Source organism: Grammomys surdaster, unplaced genomic scaffold (genome assembly GCF_004785775.1).
Source record: "Grammomys surdaster isolate TR1022 unplaced genomic scaffold, NIH_TR_1.0 126109, whole genome shotgun sequence".
Taxonomy (NCBI): domain Eukaryota; kingdom Metazoa; phylum Chordata; class Mammalia; order Rodentia; family Muridae; genus Grammomys; species Grammomys surdaster.
Window position 1 is genome coordinate 1,529,334 of NW_021620917.1, and position 16,079 is coordinate 1,545,412.

General features: G+C 43.0%; 1 protein-coding gene across 2 annotated transcripts in view; it reads right to left on the reverse strand.

Moving 5' to 3' along the window:
* Nucleotides 1–16,079, reverse strand: part of Pms2 (PMS1 homolog 2, mismatch repair system component) — a 24,188-nt gene that overhangs the window by 3,431 nt on the left and 4,678 nt on the right. For both annotated transcript variants that reach the window (XM_028756045.1, XM_028756046.1), the window contains exons 5-14: nt 15,696–15,879; nt 14,134–14,301; nt 13,350–13,447; nt 11,565–11,664; nt 9,326–9,410; nt 7,102–7,257; nt 4,755–5,604; nt 2,731–2,898; nt 1,944–2,044; nt 1,653–1,822 (exon numbers count right to left, since the gene is read on the reverse strand). In XM_028756045.1, the coding sequence (XP_028611878.1) occupies nt 1,653–1,822; nt 1,944–2,044; nt 2,731–2,898; nt 4,755–5,604; nt 7,102–7,257; nt 9,326–9,410; nt 11,565–11,664; nt 13,350–13,447; nt 14,134–14,301; nt 15,696–15,879 (2,080 nt within the window). The remainder of the gene's footprint in view (nt 1–1,652; nt 1,823–1,943; nt 2,045–2,730; nt 2,899–4,754; nt 5,605–7,101; nt 7,258–9,325; nt 9,411–11,564; nt 11,665–13,349; nt 13,448–14,133; nt 14,302–15,695; nt 15,880–16,079) is intronic.

A 16,079-nucleotide genomic window follows, 5' to 3' on the forward strand; every position in this document is an offset into this window, starting at 1 on the left:
CCCCCCCCCCGTGTGTGTGTGTGTTGAGCCACACCAGCAGTCCACAAACAAAACTCGTTCTGAGGGCCGACTACATGGCTCAGAGGGTGAAGGTGAACCCGAGTTTGGTCCTAAGAATCCACATAAAGGAAGGAAGAACCAATTCTCCACAATATTGTCATGCAATCTCCACACGTGCTTCATGTCCCTCACAGTACCATACAAATTTCAGCAAAAGCAGTGAGGGCAGCAGGAACTGATCAGAGGCCATGGACGGGTCCTGCTCTTCATGGCTTGCTCAGACTGTTTTCCTATAGAACCGGGACCACCAGCCCAGGGATGGCGCCACCCACAGTGGGCTGGACTCGCCCCATCAATCACTAAGTAAGAAAATGCCCTGCAGGCCTGGCTACAGTCTAATCTTATGGACGAATTTTCTTATTGAAGCTCCTTCCTCTCAGACGACTCTAGCTTGTGACAAGTGGACATTAAGATGATGCCACCAAACACATAAATCTGACCTGCAGCCCAGACATCCCCCTCAAGCCCAAGACTGGTGTGCATGTTGCTTTCAGACACTCTACTTACTGAACGCTGGGCCTCACACACTGCAAGCGTGCGGCATAGCTCTTAACACTGTTTGCTTCCCAGAGCGGCCATGCCCTGTCCCCTGCACCCCAGGTCGGCACCTCTCAGTCAGTACTGACTCTCACTGTAAGCTAAGACTATGGGCTGTCCTCTGGTGCTACTCTGCTCTCACGTCTCAGCAGAGTGGCCTCCGGTATGCATGTTTTCTATTTTTTCTATCAGGAACATATTTACCCATAGAGGCTCTATCTCACCAGTCAAGGGCGCTAGCTCAGGTGGCACTCATCTTGTTCCCCAGTTTTTCTGTGGTCACATGCTGTTTAAACTTTTGTACTTACTGTCATCTATGAGGTCATTTGTTTGTGTCTGTTCCTCTCACCTTCCTTACTTCTGTACCCTCACACTTAAAATAGGACAGCTTTCTAAATGGGCTTAAGGAATTGCTGGATAATACAGGAGTGTGGCCATACGGCAGTGTCTTACCTTATTTGGACACTGGGTTAATAGTTAGCCATAACTACCATTTCTCATACAAATATGAGAGGCACAGGACTCAGCATCAGTGACTGCAAACAGCCCCTCTGGGATACCTGTGACTAAATGGCTCTACCTGAGTTTTGATGGTGGCGTCTCAGCCTGGAGGCAGCGAATCTTTCTCAATGCAGGTTGGCGTTACTCATAAGGCCCATGAGTGAAGTTGGTACACCCAAAGCTAACTGCTGGGCTCAAGAAAACCCCGAGATAAAACACTGCTTAGCATCTGCAGAGAATCAACAGCAAACCTGGCCTAGAGATCACAGAGAACGCAGACCTGGCTGTCAGGGTACGTCGACAAGACAGTGCAGCTCTCCAGGTCTATGACCATCCTGAAGGTCCTGGCTGTCAGGCTACACCAGCAGACAGTGCAGTTCTCTAGGTCTATGACCAGCATGAAGGTCCTGGCTGTCAGGCTATGCCAGCAGACAGTGCAGCTTTCCAGGTCTATGACCAGCATGAAGGTGCGTAGCAGCATCCACCAAGCCAAGGGCTGAACTGAGAACTCCTTTGGGCCCTCAGGCCCCAGGAGTGGGGCTTATTTTACTTACAGACTTCCGACAGGCTCTGGAAGCAAACATCTGTCTGACTCTTGAGGGCCGGCACATGATGCCAGGGCTGTCACTTAGCATAAAGATCAGTTCATCTATATCTTGAGGTCCAAAGGTCCAGTTTTTACTAGTTGGTAAGGAAATCAATTTAGCCCTTTCAGTGACTGGAGCTAAAAAAAAAAAAAAATGGAGAAAAATCCATTATTGGAGAAGACCATTTCCGTCCATGGCAGAACCCATGCTCCTACGTCCCTAAAATCCAAGACCCTACAGTCCCAAGTATTAACTCACCATCCTCATCAATGACAAAGTCAAAGCCATTCTTCCTGAATATTTCCAGATTTTCTATCAGCACAGCTTCATTGACAGCAGTTAAGTTCAGAGTCTGGGGTCTGGAAAACAGGAGTCTCAGACTATAGTATAAACTATAAATCAGGGCAAACATGTACCTACAGAGTAGAACTGAAACCAAAATAGTACTACCATGGTGATTTATAAAACATTCCTTTTAAAGGCCCTTATGGACCAGACATGGCACACAAACCTTCAATCCCAGCACTTGGGAGGCAGAGGTAGGTAGAGGTAGATCTCTGTGAGTTTAAGGTTAGCCTCGTCTACACAGTGAGGCCTTGTCTGAAAAGGTCTGCACTACTCTGCACCAGGCCTAATCCATTCAGTTACCCTCCACCAATAGGATTTTCTGGCTACCCAGTGAACATCATTTTAAATGGCTAAAAGGTAGAGATACCTACAGAACCTATTAGTGTGGGACGTCAGGCAGGTTGGTTAACATCTCTGCGTGTGTGTAATTTTTATCACTGTGACATAGCAATGACAACAGTAACTACCTGGTCTGTTATCTTGGATCAAATGAGAATGAACCGCCTCAACAGTTTTCCTTGTAACAGGCACTCAATAAGGGAGCTGTGCTTATCATTATGTGAAAAGGATAAGAATGTGTTGTATAGGTATCTATAGCAAGCCCACATGTATGTGCATGTGTGTGTGCACAGCTGTTGGCATAAGCTATTTCATCTGAGTTGGTGCACTGGGAACTCTGAAGCCTGTGTGAACCCACATGATGAGCCTCTGTGCCTGGAGCACAGTGTGCTGCTGCAGCATCTCAAAGTTGTACTTCTCGTCCGCAGCATGCTGGTCCACCAGGAAGAGGTCCTCTTTCAGTTTGGTTACTATAAATCCCAGGTTAAACTGACCCAAGATCTCCATCTCTGCAAACATCGATTTACTGCAAAACAAAACATTCGTTACAAGGTATCTCTGAAGATTATTTCTGACTGTAAAACAGAACGCATTAATTAAAAAAAATAAAGTGATGCAAAAGCATAAACTAGAAAAGGTGATAACTGTGCTCTCTAAACATAACCTCAACTATCCATCGACCAGCGCTCCAGAGGCGGATGGTCTTAGTGACGACTGCCAATAATTTGACACATATGCTTCTATACCTTTGCTCAGATAGGAATTTAAGTTTTAAAGTGAAAAGAGAACTAGGCACCTGCTCTACCCTCATCATTTAACACATCGGAGATTCTTTTTTAGGTATATGCACATATAGACCTACAAACAGATTTTTTAAGATGGTTCTTATATGTCGTCTAGGCTTTTGAACTCCTGCTCCTTCAGCCTGTCACAAAGCTGAAATGACAGCTGCATGCCTCCAACTCCCAACTTTACATCTACCACCTTCCTTTCCCTTTTTTGAGACAGCTTCATTCTGTTACTCATCCTGGCCTCAACCCTCGAGTCCTCCTTCTTCAACCTTCTAGGAGCTGATGGGAGTTCTTAATGACTGTACTGGAACTCAGTATGCACACACCATAGTTCATCTAATAAATCCTCTCCTGAGGGATAGTCAATTGTTTCTCATCTTGTAACTACACACATGGCAGCAACAAACTCCAGGAGAAATGCTCGTGTGGTCTAGCCACCAGCAATGCACAGTGAAGACAGTGATGTGGAGCCAACACTTGATCTCAACAGGTGACTAGCAAGATGCCCTGGGGAACTATCTCAATCTGCCCTGCTTCCCAGGATGGCAATGACCTGAGTTAACAGAATCTTTGACAGGTCTCTTTCTACAACAGGCACAACTTGGAGCCAGGCATGCGGTACACATCTGTAATCACAGCACTAAGGAGATTAAGGCAAGACAATCACAAATTCAAAGTCAGCTTGGCATACATTGAGGAATTCTGCTTCTAACCCCCATGCCCCATGGGACAGAAAATTCACAGCATGTATTTACAGTCCCAGCGATTGGGAGGCAATGGTAAAGTCATCAGGAACTCAGGTCATCTTCTCCACAGTTAGTTTTTCATGCAGCCTGGGTTACATGAAACCCTGTCTCAGAAATAAAACTAAGCCAGGCAGTGGTGGCACACGCCTTTAATCCCAGCACTTGGGAGGCAGAGGCAGGTGGATTTCTGAGTTTGAGGCCAGCCTGGTCTACAGAGTGAGTTCCAGGACAGCCAGGGCTACACAGAGAAACCCTGTCTCGAAAAACAAACAAACAAACAAACAAAAACAACAAAACAAAACAAAAACAACAACAACAAAAAGAACAGAACTAAACCAAAGAAAACCAGAAAAACTAACATTGTATATGTGAAAGGCAAGGAGAAGTTAGTAACTAGAAACATCTTTGCCAAAAAGAGATTAAAAAGCAAATGACCAATCTGTGAGGTCAAAATCAATCTCAGATTCAGTATTAGCATCAGATAAAGGGGGCAATGAGGAGGGAAGGAGAGAGGGAGGGAGGGAGGGAGGGAGGGAGGGAGGGAGGGAGGGAGGGAGGGAGGGGAAGGAACACTGGCAAGTCTATCAGGGAGCCTGTGATGTGGAAAAGCCCCTGTGTAGGGTTGTCTCCACAGGAATCTCAAGCCATTTGATGGCTCCCGGTGCTGAGGGAGGGCCACACTTGAGTCCTATTCCAGAAAGGAAGAGACCATCCACACAGTACAAGAAATGAAGACATGCAAGATACACAGAGGAGCCAACACTGAAGCTCTACAAAGTCAGCCTTCATTCAGTCACGGTGTCAATCACAAGCCTGACCGAAATACCGTTAAGAACAAACAGTACCTAATCTCTTTTCTGAGCTCATCTTCTGCTGCTTGATTTTCTCCAGGGCAAATCTTGGCCCTAAATTTCCTGTAATTCTGTTCACTTTTGTTCTGCAGCTTTAGGTGCTGTAAGTGCTTCATCTGTTTAGCTAAAGAGCTCATAGAGAAGTCAAGGAGCACGACCTTCTTGTTAATTTTTATGGCTACATCAGCCTCAGTCGCTGAGGTGTTCTGAGGATCAAGCAGTTTTTGAGGAACGTCAGTATCCAAAGGCCGTTCTTCTGTCTTGAAACGTTTGGCATTTGCGGGTGAGAGATGAGGTGGTGGAGGTAAAGGCCTACATTTATATCCACTATCTTCCGGCCTCAAATGGTGTCCTGTACCTGAAAGACGGTCGTCCATTTCACCACAGGCTTCCTGAGAGGGTCTGTCTTCTGGGGAGCTCACATTATAGTCACTGCTAAAGCTACTGGCCACTTCTGGGGTGCTGAACCCTTCCTCAGAGCCAGCTGAGGTGCTGCTGAGCCCTGAATCTTTTTCTCTTTTTTCTCTGTCCATACAGTCACCAGGGCTGTTTGTGGAACTCACCGATTTGTCCTGCGAGACCTGCAGGCCTCTATAAGAGATGATGTCTGAAGGATAAGAAGATGATACACCCCTTTTCTGACTTGGAAAACTCTGTTTCAGTTCAGGACTCTCTGGGCCCCTAGCCTTGATCTCTGTGGTAGGATGAAGAGAAAAGGCCTCTCTCAGCCTGGAGATCGATGCTACTCTTTTTTCGTCTGCTGTGATCTTCAATGAAGGAGAGTTATCTTGCTTTCCTGACACAGGTTTTTCTATTTCTGCTGTATGAAGCTTTACTAAGTTACCTAGCAGAAAGGAAGAGAAAAAAAGTATCAGGGAGTATATTGAACAGGGACAAGAGGATTATTTTTATATGAACAGGCATTTCACAAAGCAAGAGGCTAACCTGCAAATAAAATATAGCAACACTGGCCAGAACGCATCATAAAGGGGATACAAATGAGACCTAAATGTATGCATGTCTGTGACCCACGTTGGTTCCTCCATCAGAAATGCCTACCCACGCTGAACATGATGCCACATGCCTATGATTCCTGCACTGAGAAGGCTAAGATAGGAAAGCAGAGAATTCCAGGCCAGCCTGTGTGGAACACAGAGAGACTCTGTCTCAAAGAAACAAAACCAGGGCTGGAGAGATGACTCGGTAGTTAAGAGTGCTTTTTGTTTTCCCAGAGGATTTGAAGACAGTTCCCAGCACCTATGGGGGCAGCTCACAACTATCAATAACCCCAGCTCTAAACACCCTTCAGGACTCTCTGAGTATTGCACAAATATGGCACATACATACACACCAAGCACACACATAATTTTTTTTTTTTAAATCTCAAAACAAAAAAGCAGGAAATCCTTATACTTCCTGGAAGATGTCTAAGAGTGGTCATGACAGCTTTTTACTGCAGGCCCATACTGGAAGCACTCTGAATACCCACATACACACACACACACACACACACACACACACACACAAATTGTGATATTTGAATTGAGTGGAATACTGTATAGTTGTGAGAAGGAATGAATGTATGAATGGCCACATATGACTTTGATAGATTCTACAAAATAATCATAAGACAGTACAAACTGACTGATTCCAAGTCTATCAGTCTCAGTCTGCTTCTGTCTTTCTCTTTCTCCTTAGAGAGCCATAGCTAGGATGGAACTATGTAGCCCAGGCTTGCCCCTCAACTGTAGATCTTCCTGCCTCACTCTTACAAATGTTGGCATTACAGACATGTGTCACCAGACCTGGCCTTCATAAACTTTAAAAAAATGTCTGTAATAGTGTGTGTACATGAGTTACAAACACACACGTGGTATGCGTGTGAAGGTCAGGACAACCTCAAGTGACAACCGAGTGACAATCCTCGCATTTCACCTTCTCACCTTTTATTTTTAGGCAGGGCCTCACTTACCCTGTAGACCAGGCTGGCCTCGAACACACAGAGATCCACCTGCCTCTTTCTCTTGAGTTCTGGGAATAAAGTTGTGCACTAGCATGTATAGCCTCTAGTTAAAAATACTTTCTACCATGACGTTTCCTCTTTACTAAAAGGATTGTACTTCATGTCAAAAATAACCGTTAGAAAAAAAAAAAAAAGGAAGTATCATAGCATCTAAAACTTTTAGAAGGCTCCATCACTTTTAGAAGGCTCCATCACTTTTAGAAGGTCCATCACTTTCAGAAGGTCCATCACTTTTAGAAGGTCCATCACTTTCAGAAAGGTCTATCACTTTTAGAAGGTTCATCACTTTCAGAAGGTCCACCACTGTATTTTTCTTACCTTCAACATCCAGCAGGGGCTGCTGGTTGACATTAAGCTTGTTTGCATCACTGTCGAACATTCCTATCAAGGAAGTCTTTAAAACTGCCAGCAAAAGCTTCTCATCCTGTAGTAAAATTTGCCTTTTATCTGGAGTTACGTTAATATCGACACATTCTAAGGCAAAGAATAAAAAAATACTTGAGCTTACCGTTAGTAATATGATTTTAACCATTTACTATTTCACTCATTTGTACTATTAATTAAAAACAGTCAAGATTGAAATTAATAATGGTGTCCAGACTAGTATTCATAAATTATAAATTTTTAGGGGGGTAAAGGGGTGTGTGTGTGTATGTGTGTGTACAAAAGTGTGGCTGAACATACATATGTGTGTATGAAGTCTAAAAGTTGAAATCAAATATCTTCCTCAATTTCTTCTCTACCTTATTTTGAAGATAGGGAACCTAACTGAACTGGATGAACTGGAGCTAACCAATTTGGCTGGACTGCTTGGGTGACTAGCTCTAGGTATTCTACCTCCTAGCCCTGGGATTACAGGCATGTGCTGCTGTACCCAGCTGTTTACATGTGTGCTGGGGATCTGAACTATGGTCCTCACACTTGACCATTAAGCACTTTACCTACTGAGCCATCTCAACAGTCCATAAAAATACCTCTTTAAATAAGTGAGAAAAAATAATCTTATATTTAGTTTTTTTTAGACAGTGTCTCATGTAGCCCAGGCTGATCCTGAACCTGCTATTTAGCTTAGTGGAGTACAAAGTACAACAACAGAAACAAGAGAGGCTACCTCAAGCTGAAGAGATGGCTTAGAGGTTAAGAGCATGTACTAGTCTTCCAGACTTTGATTCCCAGAGCCCACATCAGATGGCTCACAACCACATGTAACTCCAGCTCCATCATCTCTGTGGGTCCCTGCATTGAGTGTGTGTGTCTGTGCACACCTGTACACATGCATGTGTATACAGATGGTCACAAGGACAGAAGATGATGCTGGATTTCCTGGAGCTGAAGTCACAGGCAGTTACTTATGAGCTGCCTGATGTCAGTGCTTGAACCATTTCCAGTCCTCTGTAAGTAGAGCGAGCTCTTACCCACTGAACTAGGTCTCTAGGCCCCCAAATTATGGTTGGTTGGTTTTTTTTTTTGTTTTTTTTTTTTGTTTTTTTTGAGACAGGGTTTCTCTGTGTAGCCCTGGCTGTCCTGGAACTCACTCTGTAGACCACGCTGGCCTCAAACTCGGAAATCCGCCTGCCTCTGCCTCCCAAGTGCTGGGATTTAAGGCGTGTGCTACCATCGCTCGGCTTAAAAGTAATTTTTAATGACATTGAAAATAAAATGTTCACATCTAACAATAAAGTTAAAAAATTAACCCTCACCCAGCCGATACCCTGTTCTGAAAAATATCTGTATTCCCCCTGAACACCCACACTCCAGTGTCATCACCTTCCCCACGTCCTGCCTTTTTGTGTTTATAACCCCTGTGTGAATGAGTATAAATTACAATTTGAAAAAAAAAATTATATATAAAAAAAAAGAAAACAAACAAACAAACAAACAAACAAAAAGCAAAAAAGCAGCCGGGCGGTGGTGGTGCACGCCTTTAATCCCAGCACTTAGGAGGCAGAGGCAGGTGGATCTCTGAGTTCAAGGCCAGCCTGGTCTACAAAGTGAGTCCCAGGATAGCCAGGACTACACAGAGAAACCCTGTCTTGAAAAACCAAAAAAAAAAAAAAAAAAAAAAAGATTAAAAAATTATTTTCATCCACAAATGTTAATGTGTATGAGTCCTTGTTTGCATGTGCGAATGGGCATGGCTATTTTAAGAAATGCATATACATACTTCAAAAATGTACAGAAAATGTGGATCTAAATAAATCAGAATTTGACAATCAAAAAGAAAAATACATATGAAATTAATCCTTTTCAAAATCAAGGAGAATCTGTAAGTATCTTACTCCCTTTGTTCAACTTTAAAGAGACATTTCCTAATAATACAATGAACATTGTTTCAAATAGATTGCAGTATGATCAGTATAAAATGTAAAATTACATAATTATCAGTTAATTTCTATTGTTGTATTAGAGCTTTATAATTTCATTTTATTCTTATATTTTTGGTTGTGAGCCTAGCCTTTAACAGCTGAGCCATCTCTCTAGCCCTCATTTTACTGTTTTAAGAATAAGCCAAAATTCTTACTGAAACTTTAATGGGACTTACCTGAATCAACGGAAACATTAAGAACAACAAATGGATACTGATGCCGATTATACATGTGATAAACCTCATTTACAAGTTTAGAGACCTGTGTAAGAAACACAGATGAGAAAAGAAATGTTCCGCCCATGCACTGTCCTAACAACACACTATTCTAAGCCATCTCTAAAGGGACCTCTTTCTGCTAAGTCTTACTAAACTTACACAGTTTTAAAGCATTTTCCCCCCATGGGCTTCTGATCCTCCTGCCTCCACCTGGAGTGCTAGGATTATAGACATACACCACCACTCCAGTGCTACACATGGAACCCAGGGCTTTGTGCATACTAGGCAAGCACTCCATCAACTGGGCCATTCCAGCTCCTAATACAGCTTTATTAATGTATGATTGGTACACAATAAACTGCATAGACTTCCGTATAGAACCTACCTAGGCTTTGACATACAGGCCTGCAATCCCAGGTACTCAAGAGGCAGAGGCAGGAAGATAGAAAGTTCAAGACCAGCTTGGGCTAGAGTGAATTCAATGTTACCTAGGGTAATTTAGTGAGACCTAGTCTCATGGGCTGGAGGGGGGGTTAAAGGGGGATATAGCTCAGTGACACAACATTTGCCTAGAATGTGGGAGACCCTGGGTTCAATACTCAGTACTGAGAAAACAACAAAAATCTCTACAATTTGATGTCTTAACATACATGTAAATATAGACATACATACACACACGTACTTGTGAAAGTATTCTATTATCAAAATAACAAATATATATACTATTTAAAAAGTTTCCTCATATTTTTCAAAGGGATTGTTTGTTTCATGAGCTTGCTGTGTAGCCCAGGCTATCCTCAAAATCTTGATCTTCAGTCTTCCCAGTAGAATTCCAGTCAAGAACAAACACACCTCACTAAAGGGCTCCGTAGGTAAAGTGACAAGATAAATAGACTCCTAAAACTGAATCTTTCCAATCCAAAGATATTACTCAAGAAATTTCTGTCAGTTTTGGTGGTGGACACTTACAATCCCAGTACTTTAGAGACTGGGGTAGGCAGACTGAGAGATAGGTAAGTAGGTGGATGGAAGGACGGACAGATAGAATGCAGGTGTAGTTCAATGTTTGTAAAGCATGTTCAAATGTACTTAGGTCCACAGTTATATGATATTACAATGCAATTATTAAATGACATTAGAGATAATGTCTAATCTTAAAATGTAGAAATTGGGCCACACTCGGGATGCAGTAGAATTTTAAAGTGTCAAAAACCACCGAGGTCACTGTTGCTGAGAACGTGGAAGTCAGAGCCAAGTTGAAAAGCCTCATAAGGACATAGGATAATTGATTCTGTCTCAGGCAGAGCTAAAGCTGGGCCCTCATTTTCCTGTAAAATTGACAAAGGGAAGAGAAAAAAACACAAACGAATGCATGTGGTCAGTCTGCAATAAAAAACTTAGATAATGATTGGGAATGTTTGCTTTTTTCTAGTAGTGGTAGTTTCTATGATAATAAGCATATTGATAATTACTTTTATACACACAAAACTAAAACTAAACTTTCTTAAATGCATAATTTTTAAAATGTATTATTCATTTTCATGTGTGTAGACGTTTTGCCTGCAAGTATGTCTATATATATTACTTATGTGCCTAGTACCTGAAGAGACCAGAAGAGGGTATTGTATCCTCTGAGACTGGAGTTACAGGTAGTTTTGAGCCCCCATGTGGGTGCTGGGAATTGAACACTGGGTGTTTTTAACCATCTCTATAGTCCCCAAATAAGATAATTTTTTAAAGGTCCATGTACTTATTATATATACAATGTTCTGCCTGCACGTATGCCTGCACCAGATCTCATTACAGATGGTTGTGAGCCACCATGTGGTTGTGGGAATTAAACTCAGGACCTCTGGAAGAGCAGTCAGTGCTCTCATCCCCTGAGCCATCTTACTAGCCCACAAATAAGGTAATTTTAAAGGCATGTTTCTGTTTCCATTCCAAGTTCCATGTAAACTATCTGTATCAGACAGTCATGAAGTAACATGGAGCTAGCTCAGTCAGTAGAATGTCTGCCTTGCATGCATAAAGCCCTGGGTTTAATTACTAGTACCACATAAACCAGGCCTGGTAGTCCAAATCCTAGTGGGTGGAGGTAGAGGAGGATCAGATGTTCAAGGGTAGTCCTGGCTACACAGGGAAGTTTGAGGCCAAAGAGGGCTGCATGAGTCTGTCTCAAACAGACAATGAAAAATACCTTTGCTGGGTCACAAGGCCGCTGATTGATGAAGAAAAACTGTCTGTCTGTTGCACTCCTCCCGGCACCGTGTGTGCACTGTGAAATGAAGCCTGAAATGCTGTCAAAGGAATATAGGAAGGACAGTTACAGCATGAAAATGATTAGGACAAAACATGACACACTTTCTCCCTTTTGAGGCAGAGTCTCCCCATGCAGTTCCTGATCTCACCATCCCATTGCCTCAGTCTCCTGAGTGCTAGGATTACAAGTGTTCCAGCTTAGCACAGGCATTCTTAAAATCAAGTCAGAATGGAACAGCTGGTGACCCACTCATCAGGACAAATCCCACATGAAAATTACCAGTCACATATCTCTTACCTCGTTAAAAAAAAAAAAAGGAGGCTAAGTCACTGGAAAGTGCTTGTTGTGTAAACACTTGGGCCTGATTAGTCTCCAGAATCCAGGTTAAAAAAAAACTCAAGCATGGTGGTACACACTTGAAACCCCAGTTCTGAGGAGGTGGAGGCAGACATATATCTAGGACTTACTGGCCAGCCGGACTAGCCTACTTGATGAAATCCAGGCCAGTGAGATCCCTTCTCAGAAAATAAGGTGAGGGGGCTGGAGAGATGGCTCAGTGGTTAAGAGCACTGACTGCTCTTCCAGAGGTCCTGAGTTCAATTCCCAGTAACCACACAGTGGCTCACAACCGTCAGTAATGGGATCCGATGCCCTCTTCTGCCATGCAGCCATACATGCAAATAGAGCACTCATGTTTGTAAAAATACATAATAAATCTTAAAAAAAAAAACAAACAACAAACAGGGTGAGTGGTGTCTGAACAATGACACGAGGAATTGGATCTCTGGCCTTCACACACATGTATGCAAACAAAATCTGCTTTCATTTTCTATAAGCATAAAATTTAAAATATAACAAAATATTTTCATTCCCAAACCTTAACTTCTATGAAGGTATGTAAGATGTAGAGTTTCTTGCTCTGCATGAGTCCTACCCCAGGATTGTGTGCAAAGGTAAAACACCTTCACATACAGGCATGTCCACCTGTGCTGCCTAGTTCTTGTCAACAAACCAGAATCACCTGGAAAGAGGACTCTCAAGTGAGAATCTGCGTCCATCAGACTGGCCCATGGGCACATCTGCGGGCAGTTTCTTGCTTGATGACTGATGAGGGAGGGCCCAGCCCACTGCGGGTGGTGCCATGCCTGGCAGGTGGGCCTCGTGTGTGTATAGGCAAACTGACCAATCCACAGAAAGTGAGCCTGTAAGCAGTGTTCCTCTGTGGTCTCCACTTCAGTTCCTGCCTTGACTTCCCTTGATAACTTTAGCTGTAAGGGGAAATAAGCCCTTTTCTCCCCCAGCTGCTTTTGGTCAGGGTTTATCACAGCAATAGAGAGCAAACTACGACACCATCTTTGCAATTTCATGATAAGCCAAAACACAAGTGTAGAAATAACCAACACAGACTTCCACTAGGACAATCCTCTTTATGGAAGTGTCTATACTTCCTATACTAAACATAAGGGAGCTGGGCAAGTTTAATAGATCCCAAGGTCAAATGTAGAATAATTAAACAATTATTCTAACCCAAAGTAGACTAATTTAACAGGAAACCCTCTTAGACGTACTGTCTGAATTAAGCCATAGTGTCTGTTATCCATCCTTCCCTAGCCGTACACAATCACCCTATACCTTACAATCACTGTGCAAACAAACACACACAATAAACCCCACCCGAGGCACGCTGGCTGCGGTTCTCCTGGCAGCAGTCGGTGTACTCACTGGAAAGGATTCTGTGGAGCCCTGGAAGCGCTCAGACCATACTCCTCACAGACAGTGTCACTAGGGGGCAGCTGAGCAAAGGGAATGAGGCTTTGCAACTGAAAGACACCAAGAGTATCGGTCACCTCCTAAGGCAGCAGCACCATACTTCAGGGAGAGTAAAATATGGTTTCTTTCCAGGGTAAGCTATGCCTCATCAAGAGCACACACACACACAAATAAACAATAAAAAATAAAATTCAAAGAACCTTGACAACTATTTAACAGTGCTAAAATGACTTCAACCTGTTTACTAGAAAAATGAATCACCAAGTTCCTATTTGATGACTTTATGTTCTTCTGAGAGACAGAGAATATTAAAGGATATAGTTTTTCATTTTCTAAAAAATAAAATTTAAAAAAATCTTCAGCTCTCAGACATTAACTTTAGCTATAGAGTACTTAAATATTTATTTTTGGGTTTTAGTCTCTGTGAAGGAGAGCAAAACTTGCTACAATTACTAGAACAAAACAACAACAAGAAGCCCACTTCTCAGGGGCTGAAGAGACGGCTTGGGTGAGCAGCATACACTTCTCTTCCATGAGACCAGGGTCAGTGCCCAGCACTCATGTCAGGGGCTCGCGGTCACCTGTAACTCCAGCGCCAAGGAGATCCAACATCTCTGGCCTCTGCAGGCACCAGCACTCCCATGTGCATACCCACCCCCTACACACATATACACAATTAAAACAATAAATATGAAAAACAAAATCAAACATTTTCCGGTAGCTGGCTGGCCCCTACCTGCTTCTGGCCAAACACAGAGCCAATGTTTTCCTTCACGCCAGAGCTTCCGCTTGTGCACACCACGGGCTGCCGCTTTCCCTGCCCAAGTTGATTACTGCAACTTACACGGACGCCTGCTGAAATGATACAGTATGCCTGTAAGACCTGGACCATTCTGGCATACTCCTGTATGAGAAACACAAGACTCGAGGTTACTTTGATCTTACAGAAACTGCACGGCTAAACTTACAACGTTCGACTCAAAGGTCCTACATGGCCTTGAAAATAAAACAAGGGAAGAGTGTTTGACACAAGGATCTGTGCAGAATCGTCCCCGCACATGCTGTAAAGTAAAACCTGGCTCTGGCTTCTGGTCACGTCTTCTCATTTTTGGCAGGTAGGCAGGTGCTCCGTCATCAAACAGTACATTCTAGGGGCTGGAGAGCCAACTCAGTAAAATGCTTGCCGGGCAAGCATGAGTACCAGAGCCTCATGAAACTGTTGGGAACAGCGGAACACACCTGTAATTGCAGCACTGGCAAGGTGGAAAATGGAAGCTCTCTGGAACCTGCTGGGTAACCAGTCTAGTAAAGCCTGTGAACTCACGGGTTAGGAATACTGTGACTCCAAAATAAGGATGAAGTGACAGGGGACACAAGATGCTGACCTTTGGCCTCGGCATGCACATGCGCATCCCACATACACCCAACACTCTAAACCAGGTGGGTGAGGCATACCTATAACCCTAGAAACTCAGGAGTCAAGTTGGAAGGCCATGAGGTCCAAGCAACCCAGACAACAAAGGGAACCTTCTCTCAAAAACTAAACAAAACAACTGCATGTCCTTTGAATCTAGAACGCTTCATATAGAAATTTAGTCTTCCTGTTTTTTAAAGACATGATCTCCGTATATAATTCAAGATGGCCCTTCAATTTCAGTTTTTTCTGCCCATACCTCTTGAATCTAGGATTCAAGAGTGTGTGCCATCATCCTGGCTCCTTTGATTTTTTTTTTTAATAAGAAATTTTATCCTTCTATAAAGACTAGACATAAACATACAAGACCTATTTAAAAAAATACTCACTAACTGAACATGGTAGTTACGATGCTTACTTACTGACTTGTTCTGCTAAGTTTCTGTCAACCTGACACAGGATAGAGTTCTTTGGGAATGGGCAACCTCAGCTGAGAAAATGTCCCCAACAGACTGGCCTGCAGAATTAACAATGGCTGCTCTTAACCACTGAGCTATCTCTCTAGTCCCCAAATAAAATAATTTAAAGGCATGTTTTGGAGCCAGTTCCAAGTGATAGAACAGTACATATGGCGTGATCCTAACTGATTAAAAACCAAACAGCTGGGCACGGTGGCAAACACCCGTACTTCTCCCACTTACGCAACAAAGGTAGGAGCTGACAAGACCAGGCCAGACATAATGAGACAAGTCTCAAAAAAAAATTTTTTTATATTTTTTAATTAAAGGAAGAAAAATTAACTGATATTTATCTTCAATAATTTTTTAAATCATATGCTACATTAGCAAAACTTCTGAAGACTAGGATGGTAAATTTACCGATACCTTTTTAATGTTCCTTTGAAACTCTTTGTGACGCACTGGTAGTGTATAAAATAGGTGTTGCACGCTGACTGTGGTTCCCTTAGGTCGGGGGTAGGGAGTTTTCTGGGTGATTTTCCCATTATGGTCAAATACCAGTCGAGTCCCAATGCTTGCAGATGCATGGCAGGTAGATACAGTGACATTACTGTAAGAGAGTGGCAGGGACAGCATGTCCGTTAGGGCTGCTGGGATGTAGCTCCGAGGCAGAGCACGTTCCTAGCAGTTGCCTCAACCCATGCTTCAGGCCCTAGCATTGCAAGGGGTCTGTGTGGGGAGGCACAGAAAACCGCTTCCCACTTTCACTTCTCTTAGAACTTTCTTGAAATGGTGATATTCTTCTCAGAT